This window comes from Oncorhynchus keta, chromosome 15, assembly GCF_023373465.1.
Source record: "Oncorhynchus keta strain PuntledgeMale-10-30-2019 chromosome 15, Oket_V2, whole genome shotgun sequence".
NCBI lineage: Eukaryota > Metazoa > Chordata > Actinopteri > Salmoniformes > Salmonidae > Oncorhynchus > Oncorhynchus keta.
This window is the reverse complement of record NC_068435.1, coordinates 26,763,592-26,785,157: the sequence shown is the minus strand read 5'-3', so window position 1 is coordinate 26,785,157 and position 21,566 is coordinate 26,763,592. Positions and strand designations below refer to the sequence as shown.

General features: G+C 42.1%; 1 protein-coding gene across 8 annotated transcripts in view; it reads right to left on the bottom strand.

Annotated features, from left to right (window-relative positions):
- The window catches only part of LOC118394681 (disks large-associated protein 1-like), a 130,961-nt gene that overhangs the window by 31,361 nt on the left and 78,034 nt on the right, over window positions 1–21,566 (bottom strand). For 7 of the 8 annotated variants that reach the window (XR_008065212.1, XR_008065214.1, XM_052463776.1 and 4 more), the window contains exon 3: window positions 8,009–9,144. Coding sequence is in view for 6 of the 8 variants with exons in the window: in XM_052463776.1 (XP_052319736.1) it covers window positions 8,009–9,088 (1,080 nt within the window). In the remaining 2 variants the exon portion in view is untranslated. The remainder of the gene's footprint in view (window positions 1–8,008; window positions 9,145–21,566) is intronic. The other variant, XM_052463777.1, reaches the window with a different exon arrangement.

Genomic DNA, 21,566 nt, shown 5'->3' with positions numbered 1-21,566 from the left:
ACCCCCCTTTTCATGATATCCGATTGTAATCTTGTTTCATCGATGCAACTCCCCAACGGGCTTGGGAGAGGCGAAGGTCGAGTCAAACAATGCTCCTTAACACCCGCCTGCTTAGCCTGGAAGCCAGTCGCACCAATGTGTCGGAGGAAACACCATTCAACTGAAGACCTAAGTCAGCCTGCAGGCGCCCGGCCCGCCATAAGGAGTCGCTAGAGCTGTGATGAGCCAAGTGAAGTACCCCTGGCCAAACCCTCCTCTAACCCGGACGATGCTGGGCCAAATGTGTGCCGCCCTATGGGACTCCCAGTCACTACCAGTTGTGATACAGCTTGTGATCGAACCTGGGTCTGTAGTGATACCTCAAGCACTGCACTGCAGTGCCTTAGACCGCTGCGCCACTCGGGAGGCCCCAAATAAATAGGATTTGAGTCACTTCAAACTGCCAATGTGAACGCGGCTTTAGAGACTTACCCAGAAAGACTCACATCTGTAATCGCTGCCAAAGGTGGTTCTACAAAGTATTGACTCAGGGGTGTGAATACTTCTCTAAATGAGGTAATTAATTTTCAATAAAGTAACAAAAATATCTAAAAATTGTTTTCACTTTGTCATTATGGGGTATTGTGTGCAGATGGGTGAGAAAAAATATATTTAATCCCTTTTGAATATAGGCTGCAACACAACAACATGTGGAATAAATCAAGGGGTGTGAATACTTTCTGAAGGCACTACTACCGGTGACTTTTTATGTATAAACCCACCTCATCCAATATAGTACCCCTGCACATTGAATAAGTTGCTGGCACTGACCTCTATATACTACTTGGCGTTCGTATATATTTCTTTAAATCTTATAGGAGAAGCTTGTGTTTTTTATATAATTAAAGTTTTTATCATATTTTCTATATTATTAGTGATGCACCGATATGACATTTTTGGCCGATACCTATATCCAACATTTGTCTTGCCAAAAAACCCTGGTCTCTTAAGCATTCTAGTACAGTTAAATAGTTAACACACACAGCGGTCTAAGGCACTGCATCTCAGTGCAAGAGGTGTCACTGGTTCGAATCCAGGCTGTGATTGGCAGTCCCATAGAGCGGCGCACAATTGGCCCGCGTCGTCCAGGCCGTCATCGTAAATAAGAATTTTTTAAGAACTGACTTGCCTAGTTAAATAAAGGTTACACACACACACACACACCAAAAATTTTTTTTTTTTGGCATCTACGTATGTCCCCCATTACCAGTAAAACTTCATCAAAACCTATTTCGTTCACTTACTTGCTGTGCTGTTTCATTGTTCAGTAGTTTCATTCTCAACCAGGATTTCTATGGAACGGCGTTTGGGTCTTTGCATGTCAAACAAAGTTACTTGACACGTCAAATAGTGATTGTTGACCAATCAGGACCTGAATATGACTGCACGTTACATAATCATTTAACGCATTCATTGATTGACATAGTTATTACACATTGATTACACTATCACTCGTATGTCATATGTCACAACGATTCATCAATACGTATGCTATTATGCTGGTAAGCAAGCATTTTGCTACACTCGCATTAACATCTGCTAACCATGTGTATGTGACCAATAAAATTTGATTTGATAAAGTTGTATTGCACACCTACAGTGTTGGTCGTAAAAAAAAGCTAGCTAGCTCATGGATGCAAACAATTTTCTACCCCAAAAACATAGCAAAATGACAATCTAGGTGTCATCTAAAGAACTTTCATTTATAACACAGTTCTTATTTGATTAATGGTGGTCGGACCCATCTATGTGAAGCTAGACACAATAAGGATTAGCCACAATAGTGGACTTTGAGGTTAGCCTTCAAAATAAAAGTATGGCCGGCCTGGTCGAGCCTCAGTAGCCAGATGTAGACAGCTGGCTGCTTATAACGTTAGCTCTGGACAACAGGGTAAGTAGCTGGCTAGCTATTGGCTTATATTCATGAATGAAAGTTTAATTTCAATAGGCTAACAACAAGTGGCAACCTAGCTAATACTTACTCACAAGGATTCCTAAATCATTGCTCAGAAAAATGAAAGTGACTGCAGTTTCTACTGGTCATTGTTTTCAGGCTGGTTGTATTGGCGCTAGCTAGGTACCAAGCTAAAGCTAGCTAGCTAGCTTCATTACCAACACAGTATTGTAAGCACACCATTCGTGGCCGGTGTTTGCTTGTTTGCAGACTTTTTTGAACAGCTTTGACAGTACTACTGTGTATGTTTTGACACGCAAGAACCAAAAGGCATTCCATAGTATGTATGTCGTGAAGCTAATAGCAGTGACGCTATTACTGTGCAACATCTGAAAAAAAGCGCACTTGGTAGCATGTAACAGTGCTCGACCAGTCAGCGAAAGCAAACATCATCCACGACAGAGAACGGTTGATTGTCAAGGGCAATGAATTAAATTATCTTCTTAGGCCGCCCCATCCCGCATGCGGGATCGTGACTACAGCCTCAAGCTCATTACCATAACGCAACATTAGCGATTTCTGAAAATTGCAAATGAAATGAAATAAATATGCCTGTCCTCAAGCTTAGCCTTTTCTTAACAATCCTGTCGTCTCAGATTTTCAAAATATGCTTTAGAACCAGAGAAAATCAATAATTTGTGTAAGAGTGGTGATAGCTAGCTTAGCATTTAGCGTTAGCATTTAGCACGCAACATTCACAAAAACCAGCAAAGGGATCAAATAAAATAATTTACCTTTGAAGAACTTCAGATGTTTCAATGAGGAGACTCTCAGTTACATAGCAGATGTCCAGTTTTTCCTGAAAGATGCTTGTGTAGGACACAACGTTCCATTTTGTTACTATGCATTTGGCTACCGAAACTAACCGAAAATTCAGTCACCTAAACGTCGAACTTTTTTCCGAATTAACTCCATAATATCGACTGAAACATGGAAAACGTTGTTTGAATCAATCCTCAAGGTGTTTTGTCATATATCTCTTCATTGAAATGCCAGTCCTAGAAGCGTGCATTCTTCTCTGATTCGGATGGAAAAATACTGGGACCTGACTTTTGCGCACCAATTTCCACGCAGACACCGTGCGGGACACTTGGTAATTGTAGGCTCTTATGGTCAATCTTCCAATGATATGCCTACAAATACGTCACAATGCTGCAGACACCTGGGGAAACGATAGGAAGTGTCCGTTCATTCCTGTCGCATTCACAGCCATATAAGGAGATCATGGAAAACGTGCCTCCAGGAATCCTGTTGATTTCCTGGTCACTCAAACATCTTGGTTTTGCCTGTAGATTTTGTTCTATGGCACTCACAGTGAAAATCTTTGCAGTTCTGGAAACGTCAGAGTGTCTTCTTTCCAAAACTATCAATTCCAAGCATAGTCGAGCATCTTTTCGTGACAAAATATTGCGCTTAAAACGGGCACGTCTTTTTATCCAAAAATGAAATACTGCCCCTATAGGACTAACAGGATTTCGCCTTTGAGTTGTCTCGCTGAAATTTTCTTACCCTTTCAAATGACTGCTCGACTTGTTGACTGCTCGATCCACACAGCAGACATTGTGGGCAAGGTTAGGAATGCTGTGTTGCACGTGTAGTGCAAAACTTTACATGGCGTCATTACTTCATATAGGTATGCACGGTAACTCTGACATCGGTTTTTAACATCGGCGTTAAACTATCGGGCCAATACCAATGTTGGCATTTTCAGCTAATATCGTCCGATTCTGATATGTTCACCGATATATCGTGCATATGTAATTATTATTATCATCATCATCATCATCATTGCATTTTTGGGAAAGAGCGCTCACGGTAAGAATTTCAATGTACTGTTTTACATCTGTTGTATCCTGTGCATGTGGCAAATAAACTTTGAAACTAGAAACTGCTGACCAATGGTCTGCTTTCAGACACTTTTGTACTTGGTATGGGGACAAGAAAACGATGCCTGATTATACCTTTAATTTTTGCAATGGCAATTTAGCCTCTAGCACGGTGTTATTGTATGTGAGTGATCTAATACAGTCGAAGTCAGAAGTTGACATACAGTTAGGTTGGAGTCATAAAAACTAGTTGTTAACAACAATTGTTAACAAACAGATTATTTCACTTCTAATTCACTGTATCACAATTCCTGTGGGTCAGAAGTTTATATACACTAAGTTGACTGACTTAAAAGAGCTTGGAAGATTCCAGAAAATTATGTCATGGCTTTAAATAGGCTAATTGACATAATTCTAGTCAATTGGAGGTGTACCTGTGGATGTATTTCAAGGCCTACCGTCAAACTCAGTGCCTCTTTGCTTGACATCATAGGGAAATCAAAAGAAATCAGCCAAGACCTCAGAAAAAAAATTATAGACCTCCACATGTCTGGTTCGCCCTTGGAAGTAATTTCCAAATGCCTTAAGGTACCACATTCATCTGTACAAACAATAGTATGCAAGTATAAACACATTGGGACACTGCAGCCACTATACCGCTCAGGAAGGAGACGCGTTCTGTCTCCTAGAGATGAACGTACTTTGGTACAAAAAGTGCAAATTAATCCCAGAACAACAGCAAAGGACCTTGTGAAGATGCTGGAGGAAACAGGTACAAAAGTATCTATATCAACAGTAAAATGAGTCCTATATCGACATAACCTGAAAGGCCGCTCAGCAAGGAAGAAGACACTGCTCCAAAACCGCAATCAAAAAGCCAGACTACAGTTTGCAACTGTACGTGGGGACAAAGATCCTACTTTTTGGAGAAATGTCCTCTGGTCTGATGAAACAAAAATACAACTGTTTGGCCATAATGACCATCGTATGTTTGGGGGAAAAAAGGGGATGCTTGCAAGCCGAAGAACACCATCCCAACCGTGAAGCAAGGGGGTGGCAGCATCATGTTGTGGGGGTACTTTGCTGTAGGAGGGATGGCATCATGAGGATGGAAAATTATGTGGATATATTGAAGCAATATCTGAAGACATCAGCCAGGAAGTTAAAGCTTGGTTGCAAATGCGTCTTCCAAATGGACAATGACCCCAAGCATACTTCCAAAGTTCTGGCAAAATGGCTTAAGGACAACAAAGTCAAGGTATTGGAGTGGCCATCACAAAGCCCTGACCTCAATCCTATAGAAAATCTTTGGGCAGAACTGAAAAAGCGTGTGCGAGTAAGGAGGCCTACAAACCTGACTCAGTTACACCAGCTCTGTCAGGAGGAATGGGCCAAAATTCACCCAATTTATTGTGGGAAGCTTGTGGAAGGCTACCCAAAATGTTTGACCCAAGTTAAACAATTTAAAGGCAATGTTACCAACCACTAATTGAGTGTATGTACACTTCTGACCCACTGGGAATGTGATGAAGGAAATAAAAGCTGAAATAAACCACTCTTTACTATTATTCAGACATTTCAAATTCTTAAAAGAAAGTGGTGATCCTAACTGACCTAAGATAGGGAATTTTTACTAGGATTAAATGTCAGGAATTGTGTAAAACTGAGTTTAAATGTATTTGGATAAGGTGTATGTAAACTTCCGACTTCAATTGTACATTCCACCTTTGCCTTGTTCAAATGTTTAAAGGATTATAGTGCAGTCTCAGGATACAAATTAAAACAATGACAAAAGTGAGGTAATGCTGAATAATATGGATCATGCTACTATTAGAAGTCTTTTTTTGACCTCTGAAATAGTCACAGGAGGGTTTTAAGTACCTTGGGAACATGTAAGGAAAGAATGTTATACTTTTGTGAAAGATAATCATAGGACTATACTAGATATAACCAAGATAGATATCAATAGAAGGATGCACTGCTTCTTTCATAAATAGGCAGAGTCAATAGATTTTTTTTATATCCTCCCCAAATTATTATACCTATTTCAGTGCATACCACTGAAGCTACCTGCAAATTTATTACAAAATGTAAATAAAGTCATATCTTATTTTCAATGGCAGACAAAACCTGCCTGTGTAAGCATTCAAACTCTTCAAGCTCCTTATCCCAAAGGAAGACTTACACTTCCTAATTTTGAACTCTATTATCAAGCCACTCATTTCTGTCCTATACGGTGGCTATCAATAGAACATAGTTACATCTGTAACTTTGAAAGCGATCCCCTTTGTTGGACACCAAAATAATAGCATTTACAAAGAACCCCATCATCAAAAATACTTTTAACTCATAGCAGAGAGCTCATAAACTGCTTGGATTCAATAACATACTTGAAAGATCTATTCCGTTATGAACAATCCACTTATTCGAAAGGCAATTGCTAATAGAACGATACATTTATGGAACTCTAAAGGAATTTCTATTGTTGGGGACTTATAAGGAAAATACATTCATATCATTTAAACAACTCAAAGACGAGCATGAGCTTCCTCAAACTAGTTTAAAAAAAAACCTTTAGATATGGCACTGGGTAAAAGAAATGACAAAATACAATTTCCCTAATACTCCAGAGGAATCACTGCTCAAAAATCGTATCCATAGTACTGGGGCAACTCGAGGTCTGATCTCAAGGATGTATAACATACTCAATAATAATCTACCTACATATAATAACCTAAGATGGCTTGCATTTATGACTCAGTTGACTGGGATGACTTGATTGAAACCTCTCAGAGCTTCTTGATGGCAACCAAACAGACAGATGCAATTCAATATATTGCACAGGACATATTTTACTGCATATAGACTGAATTGACTTGATAAGATAACTGACAAATATCCTAGATGTGAGATAAGTACTGGATATATTTGCCTATTTTATGGAGTTGTCCCTACCTATAGAATTTGTGGGAAAATATCAGTAAAATTACATCAGAGATATTAGAGACAGAACTTCAAAATTACACCAGGATGCGGGTGTTAGGGAATATAACCTTGTTAAATACAGTATCAGATAGCACAAACAAATATGTATTTCTTCATGCTGCCACAGCAGGTAAAAAGTACATCTTAACTAAATGGAAATCAGAACATGCTCCATCAACACGACAATGGTTGAAGGAGGTGATGTCATATTGTACCCCAGAGAAAATATCATGCTCTATCAGGAAAAGCTACCCTCAATTCAGGAAAATCTGGGGTCCTTTAATAGATTTTCTTCCTAACATTCAAAACGTTTCTGATTGAGTGGAAGTTATCTGCTGATTGATGTCTCCGCCTATTTTTTTTATTACTACAAATGCCTTGCCTACTTGTTTAGGCTATATTTTATAATGTACATTTTCTTCTTATGGTGTTTTATTTTATTTGACTTATTTTAATTACTTAGTCCTGTGGTTTGTCGGTTTTGTTTGCAAAGTAAAAAAGAAAATGTCCAGTGGGGATCGTTATGTAAAAATGGAAGAGCCATATTGATTTTATTTTGACTGATTTAGAATATAGAACAAGTGAGAAAGAGATGAGAAACTAGCATACTGCACAGAACCACAATTACATATAATTTAGCTACATGAACATCATAATAATTTATAATCCTTCTTTTGATACTTCTGTAAAAACTGTGTGGAAGTGGAGTGCTTAGATCTATTTAGAGATGTGCTATTTGTGCTTCTGATGGGCCAACTGTGTCTTGAATGTGGAATTTCAGATTTGATGGGTTGAGCAGCAATCTTAGTGAACAACATCAGGAGAATAGTACACAATCATTCTTACACACACACACACACACACACACACACACACACACACACACACACACACACACACACACACACACACACACACACACACACACACACACACACACACACACACACACACACACACACACAATTAAGGAACCTCAAAACTGGGAAATCTATGAAATTAAGAGGTTTATAAACAGGAAATAATGCCAGTCACTGATGGGTTTAAATGAAAAAAAGCCTACTAAAGGAAGTAAGGCCACTACTGGTTTGCACTTACTTCTCTCTTCAAATCAAAAGAAAGTGGAGGGGGGGTGGGTCCTCTCCAGTGGGGTAACTAGGTGGATGAGGGGGAGGTTTAGGGGTACATTTTAAGAATTGCATACCTGCAAGAACTGGCATGAGCGCTCCTGCTGACAAGCCTCAGATTTCACTAGTGCTTTATGATCTAAGTTAACTGAGGCCTTCTGGTAGACTTGGCGAGCCCTGCTCACCGTTAGACTGGACGACCACAAGCTCTTCTTCATGAGCTGGGTGTCCATGCTTATGGGGATATGGGAGGGGACACAGGTGTGTTTTACTACATCGTTATTGCTGCGCGACGTTTTCATGGCGTGTTCGCTGATGGTGTTGTAGGCCTCCATGAAGTACTGTGACTGGGACTTGTCAGGGTGGCGGCCCATGGTCATGACTCCGGTGGGGCTGTGGAACAGGCTGTGGCTGTGGCAGATGTCTCGGTCATCCAGGAGGTCGTCTGAGCTCCAGTAGCCCGAGGTGGAGCTCCTTTGCTTTGGCTCTGCCGACTTGCAGCGCTCCCTGCTCTTGCTGCGTTTGCGGTGCTTCTGCGTGGGGGGCGTCTCACTCTCGGGGCTATTCCTGCTGCCATTGATGCTGCCCTGCTTGGAGTGCGTGTGTGGACCCTCCAGAGAGTGGGACTTGGCGAAGAGTTTCTGGACGGAGTGGACCAAGTGGCGGATGCGTCCGGGGCTGTCGCTGCGTTGCTCCAGAGCCGTCCTCTTGTACTGCAGCGTGTGGTACCCATCCCGCGTGAACGACGGCTGCCTCTCAAACTGGTCCAGCAGGTTGACTGGCAGGCGGACGTTGACGCCCTTGTTGGGGACCATGTTACCCACACCAACACCCACACCATAGGGCACCACAGGACACTCATCCTTCCCCATCCGATCCTTCAACTCGTAGTGTGAGCTACTGTAGTGTCGTCTGGGGAAGGTCCCATAGGGCACCACACTACTGTCTGAGGGGAAGGCAGTGTGGTTCCTCTGCTGGATGTGGCTCTGGACCTGGCCATAGTAGGGGTGGTCAGAGGGGTGAGACATGGGCATGTCAATTTGATTGATCAGGTAGGGATTGCGATCAGGGTGGTGGCCATGGCCTAGGGCATCATAGGAAGCAGGGTCATAGGTGACCACATGGTGGTGACTGCGGCTGCTTGATAGACCCTTCATGGTGTCTGTTCAGTCCACAGCCTGGGAACTGCTGCAGATGATGTTCCTGATAGGAGCTGTGAAGACAGGAGGGGAGAAACCACAACAAACTGTTAGAACAACTGGAAATCCAGACGGTAGACATTGTATGTTCCTTTTGTTTGTGCGCTTAGTGCTCTCAAAACAATCCACTCAGTAATAATTATTTTTCAAATCTACTCTAATAATTGTCAAGGTTAGGATTGCGTGGGGAGAGCTGAGATCCTAAAATCAGTATTTAACGCACACAATGTTTTGTCAGTGAAGTATTCATTTCTGAGAGGTTATTCAAACACTCACAACACCAGAGGAGTATTGGGTTCCTAGCATAGAGAATGACAGACAAAGAGGACATGTCAAGGAGTAAAAAGCTTCACTTCAAGAATACTGTCACAGTTCAGCTTCGATTTCATAATTCTGCGACACTAGCTAGTTTTCCTGGGCCCATGGCTTAGACTGGCTAACTGGTACTTTGATGTGCTTGTCATTAGTGAATCTTCATGAATATCAAATGGTGGAACAGCGGGAGCGGCATCCTATCCCCTGGTGATGTCTCATGGTAGATCATTACTCTACTCGAACCATATGGAGAAAGACCTTTTTTATTTTAGGGGTGGATTGAAATTTACAGAATTGGTACCTGGAGGAAAATGGGGGAGGGCTTTTTCAATTGCAGTCAAGGGGAGGCTTTAGTCTTTTTTGATCTTGTCCAGGGGAGGGTCATGTCATTTGTAATTGATAAAATTGATATAATTCTGTGCTTTAGAATCAGTTGCTTATTAGGCTATACAGTGTGGGAAAAAAAGTATTTTATCCCCTGCTGATTTTGTACGTTTGCCCACTGACAAAGAAATGATCAGTCTATAATTTTAATGGTAGGTTTATTTGAACAGTGAGAGAGAATAACAACAACAAAAATCCAGAACAACGCATGTCAGACATGTTATAAACTGATTTGCATTTTAATGAGTGAAATAAGTATTTGACCCCCTCTCAATCAGAAAGATTTCTGGCTCCCAGGTGTCTTTTATAGAGGTAACGAGCTGAGATTAGGAGCACACTCTTAAAGGGAGTGCTCCTAATCTCAACTTGTTACCTGTATAAAAGACACCTGTCCACAGAAGCAATCAATCAATCAGATTTCAAACTCTCCACAATGGCCAAGACCAAAGAGCTCTCCAAGGATGTCAGGGACAAGATTGTAGACCTACACAAGGCTGGAATGGGCTACAAGACCATGGCCAAGCAGCTTGGTGAGAATGTGACAACAGTTGGTGCAATTATTCACAAATGGAAGAAACACAAAAGAAATGTCAATCTCCCTCATCCTGGGACTCCATGCAAGACCTCACCTCGTGGAGTTGCAATGATCATGAGAACGGTGAGGAATCAGTCCAGAATTACACGGGATGATCTTGTCAATGTTCTCAAGGCAGCTGGGACAATAGTCACCAAGAAAACAATTGGGAACACATTACACCGTGAAGGACTGAAATCCTGCAGAGCCCGCGAGGTCCCCCTGCTCAAAAAAGCACATATACATGCCCATCTGAAGTTTGCCAATGAACATCTGAATGATTCAGAGGACAACTGGGTGAAAGTGTTATGGTCAGATGAGACCAAAATGGAGCTCTTTGGCATCAACTCAACTCGCCGTGTTTGGAGGAGGAGGAATGCTGCCTATGACCCCAAGAACACCATCCCCACCATCAAACATGGAGGTGGAAACATTATGCTTTGGGGGTGTTTTTCTGCTAAGGGGACAGGACAACTTCACCGGCTTCCAGTTGAAGCTCGCATCTGCTACAAGACCATGGTGCTTGCCTACGGAGCTGTGAGGGGAACAGCACCTCAGTACCTCCAGGCTCTGATCAGGCCCTACACCCAAACAAGGGCACTGCGTTCATCCACCTCTGGCCTGCTCGCCTCCCTACCACTGAGGAAGTACAGTTCCCGCTCAGCCCAGTCAAAACTGTTCGCTGCTCTGGCCCCCCAATGGTGGAACAAACTCCCTCACGACGCCAGGACAGCGGAGTCAATCACCACCTTCCGGAGACACCTGAAACCCCACCTCTTTAAGGAATACCTAGGATAGGATAAGTAATCCTTCTCACCCCCCCCCCCCTTTAAGATTTAGATGCACTATTGTAAAGTGACTATTCTACTGGATGTCATAAGGTGAATGCACCAATTTGTAAGTCGCTCTGGATAAGAGCGTCTGCTAAATGACTTAAATGTAATGTAAATGTAAATCAAAGGGATGATGGACGGGACCATGTACCGTCAAATCTTGGGAGAGAACCTCCTTCTCTCAGCCAGGGCATTGAAAATGGGTCGTGGATAGGTATTCCAGCATGACAATGACCCAAGGCAACAAAGTAGTGGCTCAAGAAGAAGCACATTAAGGTCCTGGAGTGGCCTAGCTAGTTTCCAGACCTTAATCCCATAGAAAATCTGTGGAGGGAGCTGAAGATTCGAGTTGCCAAACGTCAGCCTCGAAACCTTAATGGCTTGGAGAAGATCTGCGAAGAGGAGTGGGACAAAATCCCCCCTGAGATGTGTGCAAACCTGGTGGGCAACTACAAGAAAGGTCTGACCTCTGTGATTGCCAACAAGGGTTTTGCCACCAAGTACTTAGTCATGTTTTGCAGAGGGGTCAAATAATTATTTCCCTCATTAAAATGCAAATCAGTTTATAACATGTCTGACATGCGTTTTTCTGGATTTTTTTGTTATTATTCTGTCTCTCACTGTTCAAATAAACCTACCATTAATATTATAGACTGATCATTTCTTTGTCAGTGGGCAAACGTACAAAATCAGCAGGGGATCAAATACTTTTTTCCCCTCACTGTATATCAATGTGTGCCTGATGCCCCTCTTGATCTCTGATTCTCCACTCGGCACACAATATCAAGTGTGCCTATAGGCTATGTAATTTGGTCTCAATCAAATGATCCATAGCCTATAGGCTATAAGCTACAAAGTGCATGCTGGGAGAAGCACAGAGCAAAGTTACATTTCTAAGATAGCTGCTGGGATGGTGTAAATAAAACTAGGCTACATTACACAACGCAATGAATATTACAACCCTGAGCCCCGACCTGCTCTGCCCTTGAGGATAAAAACCTTTTTGTGTGCTGCCTAACCAGTGCTGTGCTGTGTAGGCCTACATTGGCAGTTCAGTAGGAGAGTCAAAGACTTCCTCCCCACATTTATTTCTATTAGCTCTATCTTGCGGGCAGACTAGCCCATGTTATTTTCAGTTTGAGAAAGAGAGTGCGACGATGAGGAGGAGGACCGGAGATAAACGCTGATACTATAGCTTGCTACTACTCTAATTTAATTTTTATAAAAACAACTTGTTTCTTGCCCATGATGTATTTATCAGAGTTATTGACCTCACAATAAGCCAGATTAGAGTAACTGACAATTTGGTGCTGAAAGTTGAAGCAGCCGCCTCGGCAGAATCAATCAGATATGGACTGCTCATGGTGCTCAAAGTAGGCAAATTCCAGTAGATATAATTGATTTAAACAGTCTTAATTTAAATTAGACATTACTAACAACAAGATTACTTTGTTTTGGATTACTTTTTAATTAAAAAAAAGGTAGGCCTACCTTTTTGACAGACGAAATTAGGCTATTAGCTGCAATATCCATAGATTCCTCCACCCACCATGCACTCTTTAAATAACAACGATTCACTGACACGGAAGTAGGCTAAGTTAAAACCCGGACTCGAATTGAGGGGGTATGAGGGGGTATTTTATTCAAAATTGCAAATAGTGATCTATAAGAGCGCTTTGATCCACAATACTTTATGCTACAAACAAGTTGTAAATACCTGGGAAAGACGTGACTCCGATGCATATGGTGAAATCATTGTTTTGTTTCTTTGACATTCAGAGGCTGAGCTACAACCTTCTATAGCCGAGGAGAATAATTGACTTTGCTTGGGAATGAGCCTAATTCTCTCACTATCAATTGATTAAGCTATTCACTTTCTGTACAATGGAATATCTTTTAACCCAGATAGTTTAGGGAAACACTTGTGACCTTCTCTTGTTGGGTTATGCCACAGAAGAAGAGTAGCCAGCAGTTAAAGCATTTTTCTGTGTCGGTAGGCCTACTCTGTCTTTTTTTTCACCAGGTAGACCAGTTGAGATCTAGTTCTCATTTACAACGGCGAGCTGGCCAAGATAAAGCAAGGCAGTGCGACATAAACAACAAAGTTACACAAACAAACATACAGTCAATAACACAATAGAAAAGAAAAATAGATGTTTCTATGTAGAAGAGTATGGAGGTAGGCAATAAATAGGCCACAGAGGCAAAATAATTACAATTTAACATTAATACTGGAGTGATAGATGTGCAAATGATGATGTGCAAGTAGAGATGCTGGGGTGCAAAAGAACAAGAGGGTAAATAATAATATGGGGATGAGGTAGTTGGGCGTATATGCTATTTACAGATTGGCTGTATACAGGTACAGTGATCGGTAAGCTGCTCTGACAGCTGATGCTTAAAAGTTAGAGAGGGAGATATAAGACTCTAGCTTCAGATAATTTTTTTATTAATTCTAGTCATTGGCAGCAGAGAACTGGAAGGAAAGGCGGCCAAAGTGTTGGCTTTGGGGATGACCAGTGCAATATACCTGCTGGAGCGCGTGCTATGGGTAGGTGATGCTATGGTGACCAGCGAGCTGAGATAAGGCAGGGCTTTACCTAGCAAAGACTTATAGATGACCTGGAGCCAGTGGGTTTGGCGACGGATATGTAGTGAAGGCCTGCCAACGAGAGCACAGGTCGCAGTGGTGGGTAGTATATGGGGCTTTGGTGACAAAACAGATGGCACTTTGATAGATTACATCCAGTTTGCTGAATAGAGTGTCTGTGGTGGAAAGGTAGGCAAAACTTTTAAAGTACCATGCTCAGATTCTTAATGACGTCTCAGATTGGTTTATTTTCAAACAGAGACTGTTTTTTGCAAACAAGACACAAACTGATTTGGCATTAGAGAAATATGATAAGATGAACACATAGGCATATCTCTGTCCATTCTTATACTTTGAAATTTGAGTAATTTGTGTGGTTTAAAAAAGATTCTGCTTCTATGTAAAATTATGTAGAATTGTATGAAATGTTTATAAAAGGCTATTGTTTCTCGGACCTGCAAATACGATGACAGATTCATGCACTTACTATAAACTAGATCTTTCCACCCCTACTCTTGTCCACGGTTGTCAGTGAACCCACAACCGTCTGGCCCACAGCCCTCTGCGCTATAGAAATCCTGTGATGCCATGTGATGCTTACAGGACAATGATAAAATCATTTATAAGGTTAAAAGATAAATGATTAAATAATTCTACCCGGAAACTTAACCATTAGGGATTAGAGGTTATGTAGCATGGATAAGGAGTAATTAAAAATATTAAACATAAGTCCGACTAGGTTAGACTGGGAGAGAGAGGAATGTGTGTGTGCCCAAGAAAACACCTAGAACAATTAAACTGTGGTTGAACCGACCCGGCTATATCTCTGAGAACGTACGATAGGACAGGGAGTACCCAAATCAAATAACATTTATTTATATAGCCCTTCGTACATCAGCTGATATCTCAAAGTGCTGTACAGAAACCCAGCCTAAAACCCCAAACAGCAAGCAATGCAAGTGTTGAAGCACGTTAGCTAGGAAAAACTCCCTAGAATGGCCAAAACCTAGGAAGAAACCTAAAGAGGAACCAGGCTATGAGGGGTGGCCAGTCCTCTTCTGGCTGTGCCGGGTGGAGATTATAACAGAACATGGCCAAGATGTTCAAATGTTCATAAATGACCAGCATGGTCAAATAATAGGTCTGGGACAGGTAGCACGTCTGGTGAACAGGTCAGGATTCCATAGCCGCAGGCAGAACAGTTGAAACTGGAGCAGCAGCACGGCCAGGTGGACTGGGGACAGCAAGGAGTCATGCCAGGTAGTCCTGAGGCATGGTCCTAGGGCTCAGGTCCTCCGAGAGAGAGAAAGAGAGAATTAGAGAGAGCATACTTAAATTCACACAGGTACACTGGATAAGATGGGAGAAGTACTCCAGATATAACAAACTGACCCTAGCCCCCTGACACAAACTACTGCAGCATAAATACTGGAGGCTGAGACAGGAGGCGTCAGGAGACACTGTGGCCCCATCTGATGATACCCCCAGACACGGCCAAACCCCTCCAGGTTTCCCTTATCTGGGGGGGAATGGAACTGTCAGCTGGGTAGTGATAAACTATGGTGAGAATTCTGGAGAAGAAGATAGCTCTCCTAATGTTAGTGCGCATGTGTGTGCATAAGAAAGATGTTATAAAAGGAATGTCTTTGTATATGAACGGCAGAGCTCTCGTGAATAAACCTTGATTTGATTATTGTGAGCTGGGAATTCTGTCGGTTTCATTTAAACCAGAACTTTACACACTCTGGTTTGCAGACCGATTAGAATAATTGAAATGTATAAACATTGATAATAGAATTCCATATCAGAAAATAATAGTTTTTAATATGGCATATCTAAGCCTCTGGTCTGTCCATGAAGTGAGGGTAAATGATAGGCATGTTCACTGCTATCCACTTTGTTTTCATTATTATTTTGGGTATTGGGGAGTGTCACTTATTTTTAAGCCTCCTAGAGTGTTTAGGTCAAATATATTTTGCAGAGGTTAGGGACATCCATTTTCATTTCAGAGAGGTCCGACTTTCGACACATAAACCTTTTTAGAAATTAATGCTCACTCCCTTACTACTTTTAATTCACAGACCCTCTGGAGTGACTAAAAAACAAACATGTATCATTGCATTATGCAATCTCCTGACATAAGGTAGGATAGAAATGAAGATGGTTTTTTATTTATTTTTTATTTTGAATGCTTTTGATCGCAAGCTGGGAATAAATGTAATTGTAATTTGAACCACAACCCAGTCTAATCACAGTCAAAAGAGAAAAGCCTCTCCACCAACCAATACTGACAACAACATCTTCACTGAGTCTTCTTCTGGTTGCACTGTACAACAGAACAGATCATGCTAGGCGCATCATAGTAATTGCGGCAGGCGGAGAGCCCCTCATTCAGCTGTGTTGACTGTGTGAAGTTCGTCAGGACAGGAAGCAGAACCCGCAGGGTCGCGCAGCAGGAAAGAAGGGGGCTCAACGGGGGGCAGAGAGAAAGCAGCCAGCCCTGTTATTATTGGACTATTATTGGCCCCTGTGATCCTCTAATGACACTGGGGGTTGAACCCCAGGATCCTGGCATCACTCACTGTGGAGGCATGGATGTAGTCTAGAAGGCTGTCTCTGCTAGTTTACTGGCTTTAGCTGCCTGGTTTTCAACTAAGTGTAAATACTAACACCTTTAGAGCATTTCGATTTTTATTTAACTAGACAAGTCAGTTAAGAATAAATTCTTATTTACAATGACGGCCTACACCGGCCAAACCCGGACGACGGTGGGCCAATTGTGCGCCGCCCTATGGGACTCACAATCACGGTCGGATGTGATAAAGTCTGGATTCGAACCAGAGACTGTAGTGATGCCTCTTGCACTGAGATGCAGTGCTTTAGACCGCTGCGCTACTCGGGAGCCTCGAGTGTGTAGCAACGGTAACTTTGGAAGCACACAATGACAGCCCACACAGTAATGATTTATACGTCTATGATAGAGCCATCATGTCTAGCAATAACACAAATTACACTTGTGGAGAGGAACTGGCAAGATTGGGAGGCGATCTTCTTGAAAATCATGCTTGATTGTTATATTTGCCTATTGAACATGACAATCTGAAAAATGGTTGGGAATTTAAATATATATATTTTTTATTTACAGTAAGTATATCTGCACTGCTGTTGTCTAGGGATATTTTTTTTAACAAATCTGGAGGTGTTACAGTGGCTGTTTCCCAAACGGCACCCTATTCCCTATATAGTGCAATACTTTTGACCAGAGCCCTATGGGCCAGAGACAGTGTGTGAAGGAAGTCTGGAAGTTGGTCTCTTCTACACCTTCAGAGAGAGGACATCTGAAGTACAGTATGCAGCCTCTCTCACTCCACAGAGGACCATCTTTCTGTGCTGCTGGCTTCCCTGACCTACTTGGTCTTCATTAGGCAGCAGGCTGCTTAACATAAGATGACAGCTCCACTAGTACTGTACAAGCCAACTCTAACAAGGTGCACTAGCTACCCTTCACTGCTGAATCCTAAAGCATGGGGAACTTTGAATAATAACTTGCAGTTGGTTGCTCAGTTTGTTGCCCAACAAACAATGTAACCAGAGAGCCAGCTACTTGTCAACACTTTTCCAGATACATTACCCAAATGGTGCATTTGGTTGTATTAAGCATTTCGCTACACTCACATTAACATCTGCTAACCATGTGTATGTGACAGAATAAAATGTGATTTCATTTAATACTGCTTCATCACAGTTTTGATTGAGGCAATATTACAGTAAAGCAGGCTTAATGAGATCTGTAGTTTCCAAGTGAAAAAGAAATAACTCATTATTTTCAACTTAACCTTATACTGGATACTTCACATTGTATGTTCAGATAGTATTAAGGCTAAGGGTCTGTTCAAAGTTGTGGAAAAAGCCGTTTGAATGTCCCAACCTCCAATCACAGTCATTGCCAGTAGGAGAAGGCTAACGACAGTTACAGTACATGTATATGTTTAATTACAACAGTGTTGCATGAAAACTATCCATCTGTCTGTTTCATAACTATTAATGAGAGTGGTTACGGTTAGTGAGTAATTGGTCTCTGAGGGAAAAGGGTCATTACACAGAGGCAAGGAGAGCAGATGGAACAAAAGGAAGAGAGATGGAGAGAGAGAGATGGAGAGAGAGAGACAGCAAGCGAGAGAGCGAGAGACACCGAGAGATGGAGAGCGAGACAGCAAGCGAGAGAGAAAGGGTGAGAGAGAAGAGGGGGGGTAAAAAGAAAAAGAGGAAAGAGAGCATAGAAAGATCAGGTAGTTAGCTATCCCATTTCCAAACATACCATCAAGCATTTGAAACTCCACTGGGAAGCAATTTTCCTAACAAATAGAAGAGAATAGAGCATTGTAATTCAAGGCAGGGATCTGACAGACACACGGAGAGAAGTGCTTGCTTGACAGTATTAGAGTGCGGTCGACAGACAGACCAAGTTGTCTACATTTCAAAAGGGACTCAGTTCTCGCCTTTGATCAGTTGTCCTCTACGTCTTTTCTCATGATTCTTTGGAGCCAGCAACATACGTACATTTGACTACCTAAACAACTGAGAAAAAGAACCATACAGTGACAGCATTATCAAAAGCATTCACAGAATCCTGACATTACACTACTGCTTCAGATATTGTCTTTGCATTCCATTGCCCGGGTTCATATTCTGAACATACCAAATATTTCAACACTTGGTTTGCATCCCAAATGGAACCCTATACCCTAGTGCACTGCAGTGCACTGTATATGGAATAGGGTGCCATGCCCTCATCTAAATTAGAGCACAATATAGGGAATATATATATATATATATATATATATATATAGGGAATAGGGTGCCATTTGGGACAGAGATTAGGTTTTGATGTCTTCCCAATTACAGATAAATTATCAACTTCTGTTACAATCAAGAGTAACCAATCAACCAATGACCTAGTCTCTTACTATTTCCCGTGGATTACCACTCTGTAAAGGGAATCCAACAACAACAACCGACTCTTCCAGGGTTATGATATAAATGAATCATGATATTTCAGGTCTCCTCCACAATAGTAGTGACAGGCAACTGAACGTTCAATATCTTGCTATTATCCTTTTTGAAGTACAGAGATCCATCATGTGATGTCTCCTGACAATCCTCAGCCAACCCATTAGAGTTCCACCCAGCTCTACCTGTCTGTAATGAGAGGGCCACCTCCCCATCCATCTCCCTGTCACAACAGACCCTGCCTGGGCCTGGGTGACACACCGAGGTGAAAATGTGACATCTATATGGCCTTCAAAAGCCTCCAATTCACAGTGCTGTCATGTAGTGAGTGAATTTCCGTCTGGACTTAGCTTTGACTATCATTCACAGTTTTGGTTAGGTACAGTAAGTGAATGTAAAGACCAGGCATTTGACCGGTCTTACTCATGCAGTTTGAGATAGAGAGAAATGTGTTGTTATTTTTTCCCACCTCACTGTAATACCAACATCATTGAATACAATTTTACACCACCACCGCAGCAGTATATTGTTGCTCTAAGGCTTTTCCGAAATGATGCATGATTTGGTTCATTTGATTTAAAAGGACCCAAGCTGCCTATATCAGGCAGACAGGAAGAATAGAGACACAAATAGAACACCCATGGCCATTAGATTTGTGCATTGTAGTGCTTTGGGGACGACAAAAACAACTTGAAATGTTCAAATTAGCATGTACAGGATATTCATTCTCAAAAACTCACTAAGGAAACGTATCTAAATGCTGGATAAACTGCATTCCCTAATGGAAGAGTGGAGACATCAGAAAAACACATCAGATTGACAGTGAAAACCTCTCGACGGTCCTTTTCAAAGCGCATGTGCGAGGCGTTTTGATGTCTGTTTATTTTAGAAAGCCTGGCAAAGAAAAGCCTTGGAGTCACATAAATGCAGTCCAACACTACTGAGCGACAACACAGACTCCACATATCTCACTATATGGCCACCTCTTTATGGTTTGTGTGTTGCGTGGTCGGACATAATTATTATAATAATGTGCAATCATTGGATGCTCTCCTGTGTTGGAAGTGTCATTGGTTTAACCCTTGATGCATAACCTATGGAACTAACACATTTCCATAACAGGTACCTCACATTACATTATGTTAAATAACATCTAAAAAGGGACAAACTGACCAATATGTTACAGTACAAATCTTCATCAATGAACGAGATCAATTTGACACATTTGAATGTGATTTGTCACTGTGCACCTCCGTGGCCCATGTTATGCATCTACGGAAGGCGTAAAGAATAAGCAATTCATGGCCAAGGCAACGATTACAATGTGTCAATATCAAACAGGAGTCCGGCAAAGTCATTGAATGAAGCAGGAGACTTGCATCATTTAAGGTAACTGTCCAGTAACCATTATTTTATCTCATACCCAAATGATGTGGTTGACTCATCCTATACTCATGTGGCCAAAGCATGAATTACAGAAAAAAAACACTTAAAACACCCAGTCTCAAACAGACCATTTAAAAGAATGCTTTCCATTTCCTCAAAGAGAATAATTTCATCAGTCAGCAGTCTACTCGAATTCATGTTTTTAATGACTGGTATATTTCACTCATATTGTAATTAATTATAGGTCATATTTCATAGAAATCTGTAAACACTGGACAGTTACTTTAAACAATGGATATATTTTTTCTCTCTCTGTAACACTAACAATTTAGGTGTTAGATGTTTAATGTGATATTTGTATTCATTATGGATCCCCAAGCTACTCTTCCTGGGGTCCAGGAAGAGTAGTAAAACAATCATTACATTACACAACAGATTTGTGTGCCTGTGTGTGTGTGTGTGTGTGTGTCTCTTCACAGTCCCTGCTTATCCATAAGGTGTATTTTTACATAAGTTACATAAGGTGTAACTCTCTCTCCTCTGCTCTCATCCTTCTAGACCTATCGGCTGCCTTCGATACTGTGAACCATCAGATCCTCCTCTCCACCCTCTCCGAGTTGGGCATCTCCGGCGCGGCCCACGCTTGGATTGCGTCCTACCTGACAGGTCGCTCCTACCAGGTGGCGTGGCGAGAATCTGTCTCCTCACCACGCGCTCTCACCACTGGTGTCCCCCAGGGCTCTGTTCTAGGCCCTCTCCTATTCTCGCTATACACCAAGTCACTTGGCTCTGTCATAACCTCACATGGTCTCTCCTATCATTGCTATGCAGACGACACACAATTAATCTTCTCCTTTCCTCCTTCTGATGACCAGGTGGTGAATCGCATCTCTGCATGTCTGGCAGACATATCAGTGTGGATGACGGATCACCACCTCAAGCTGAACCTCGGCAAGACGGAGCTGCTCTTCCTCCCGGGGAAGGACTGCCCGTTCCATGATCTCGCCATCACGGTTGACAACTCCATTGTGTCCTCCTCCCAGAGCGCTAAGAACCTTGGCGTGATCCTGGACAACACCCTGTCGTTCTCAACTAACATCAAGGCGGTGGCCCGTTCCTGTAGGTTCATGCTCTACAACATCCGCAGAGTACGACCCTGCCTCACACAGGAAGCGGCGCAGGTCCTAATCCAGGCACTTGTCATCTCCCGTCTGGATTACTGCAACTCGCTGTTGGCTGGGCTCCCTGCCTGTGCCATTAAACCCCTACAACTCATCCAGAACGCCGCAGCCCGTCTGGTGTTCAACCTTCCCAAGTTCTCTCACGTCACCCCGCTCCTCCGCT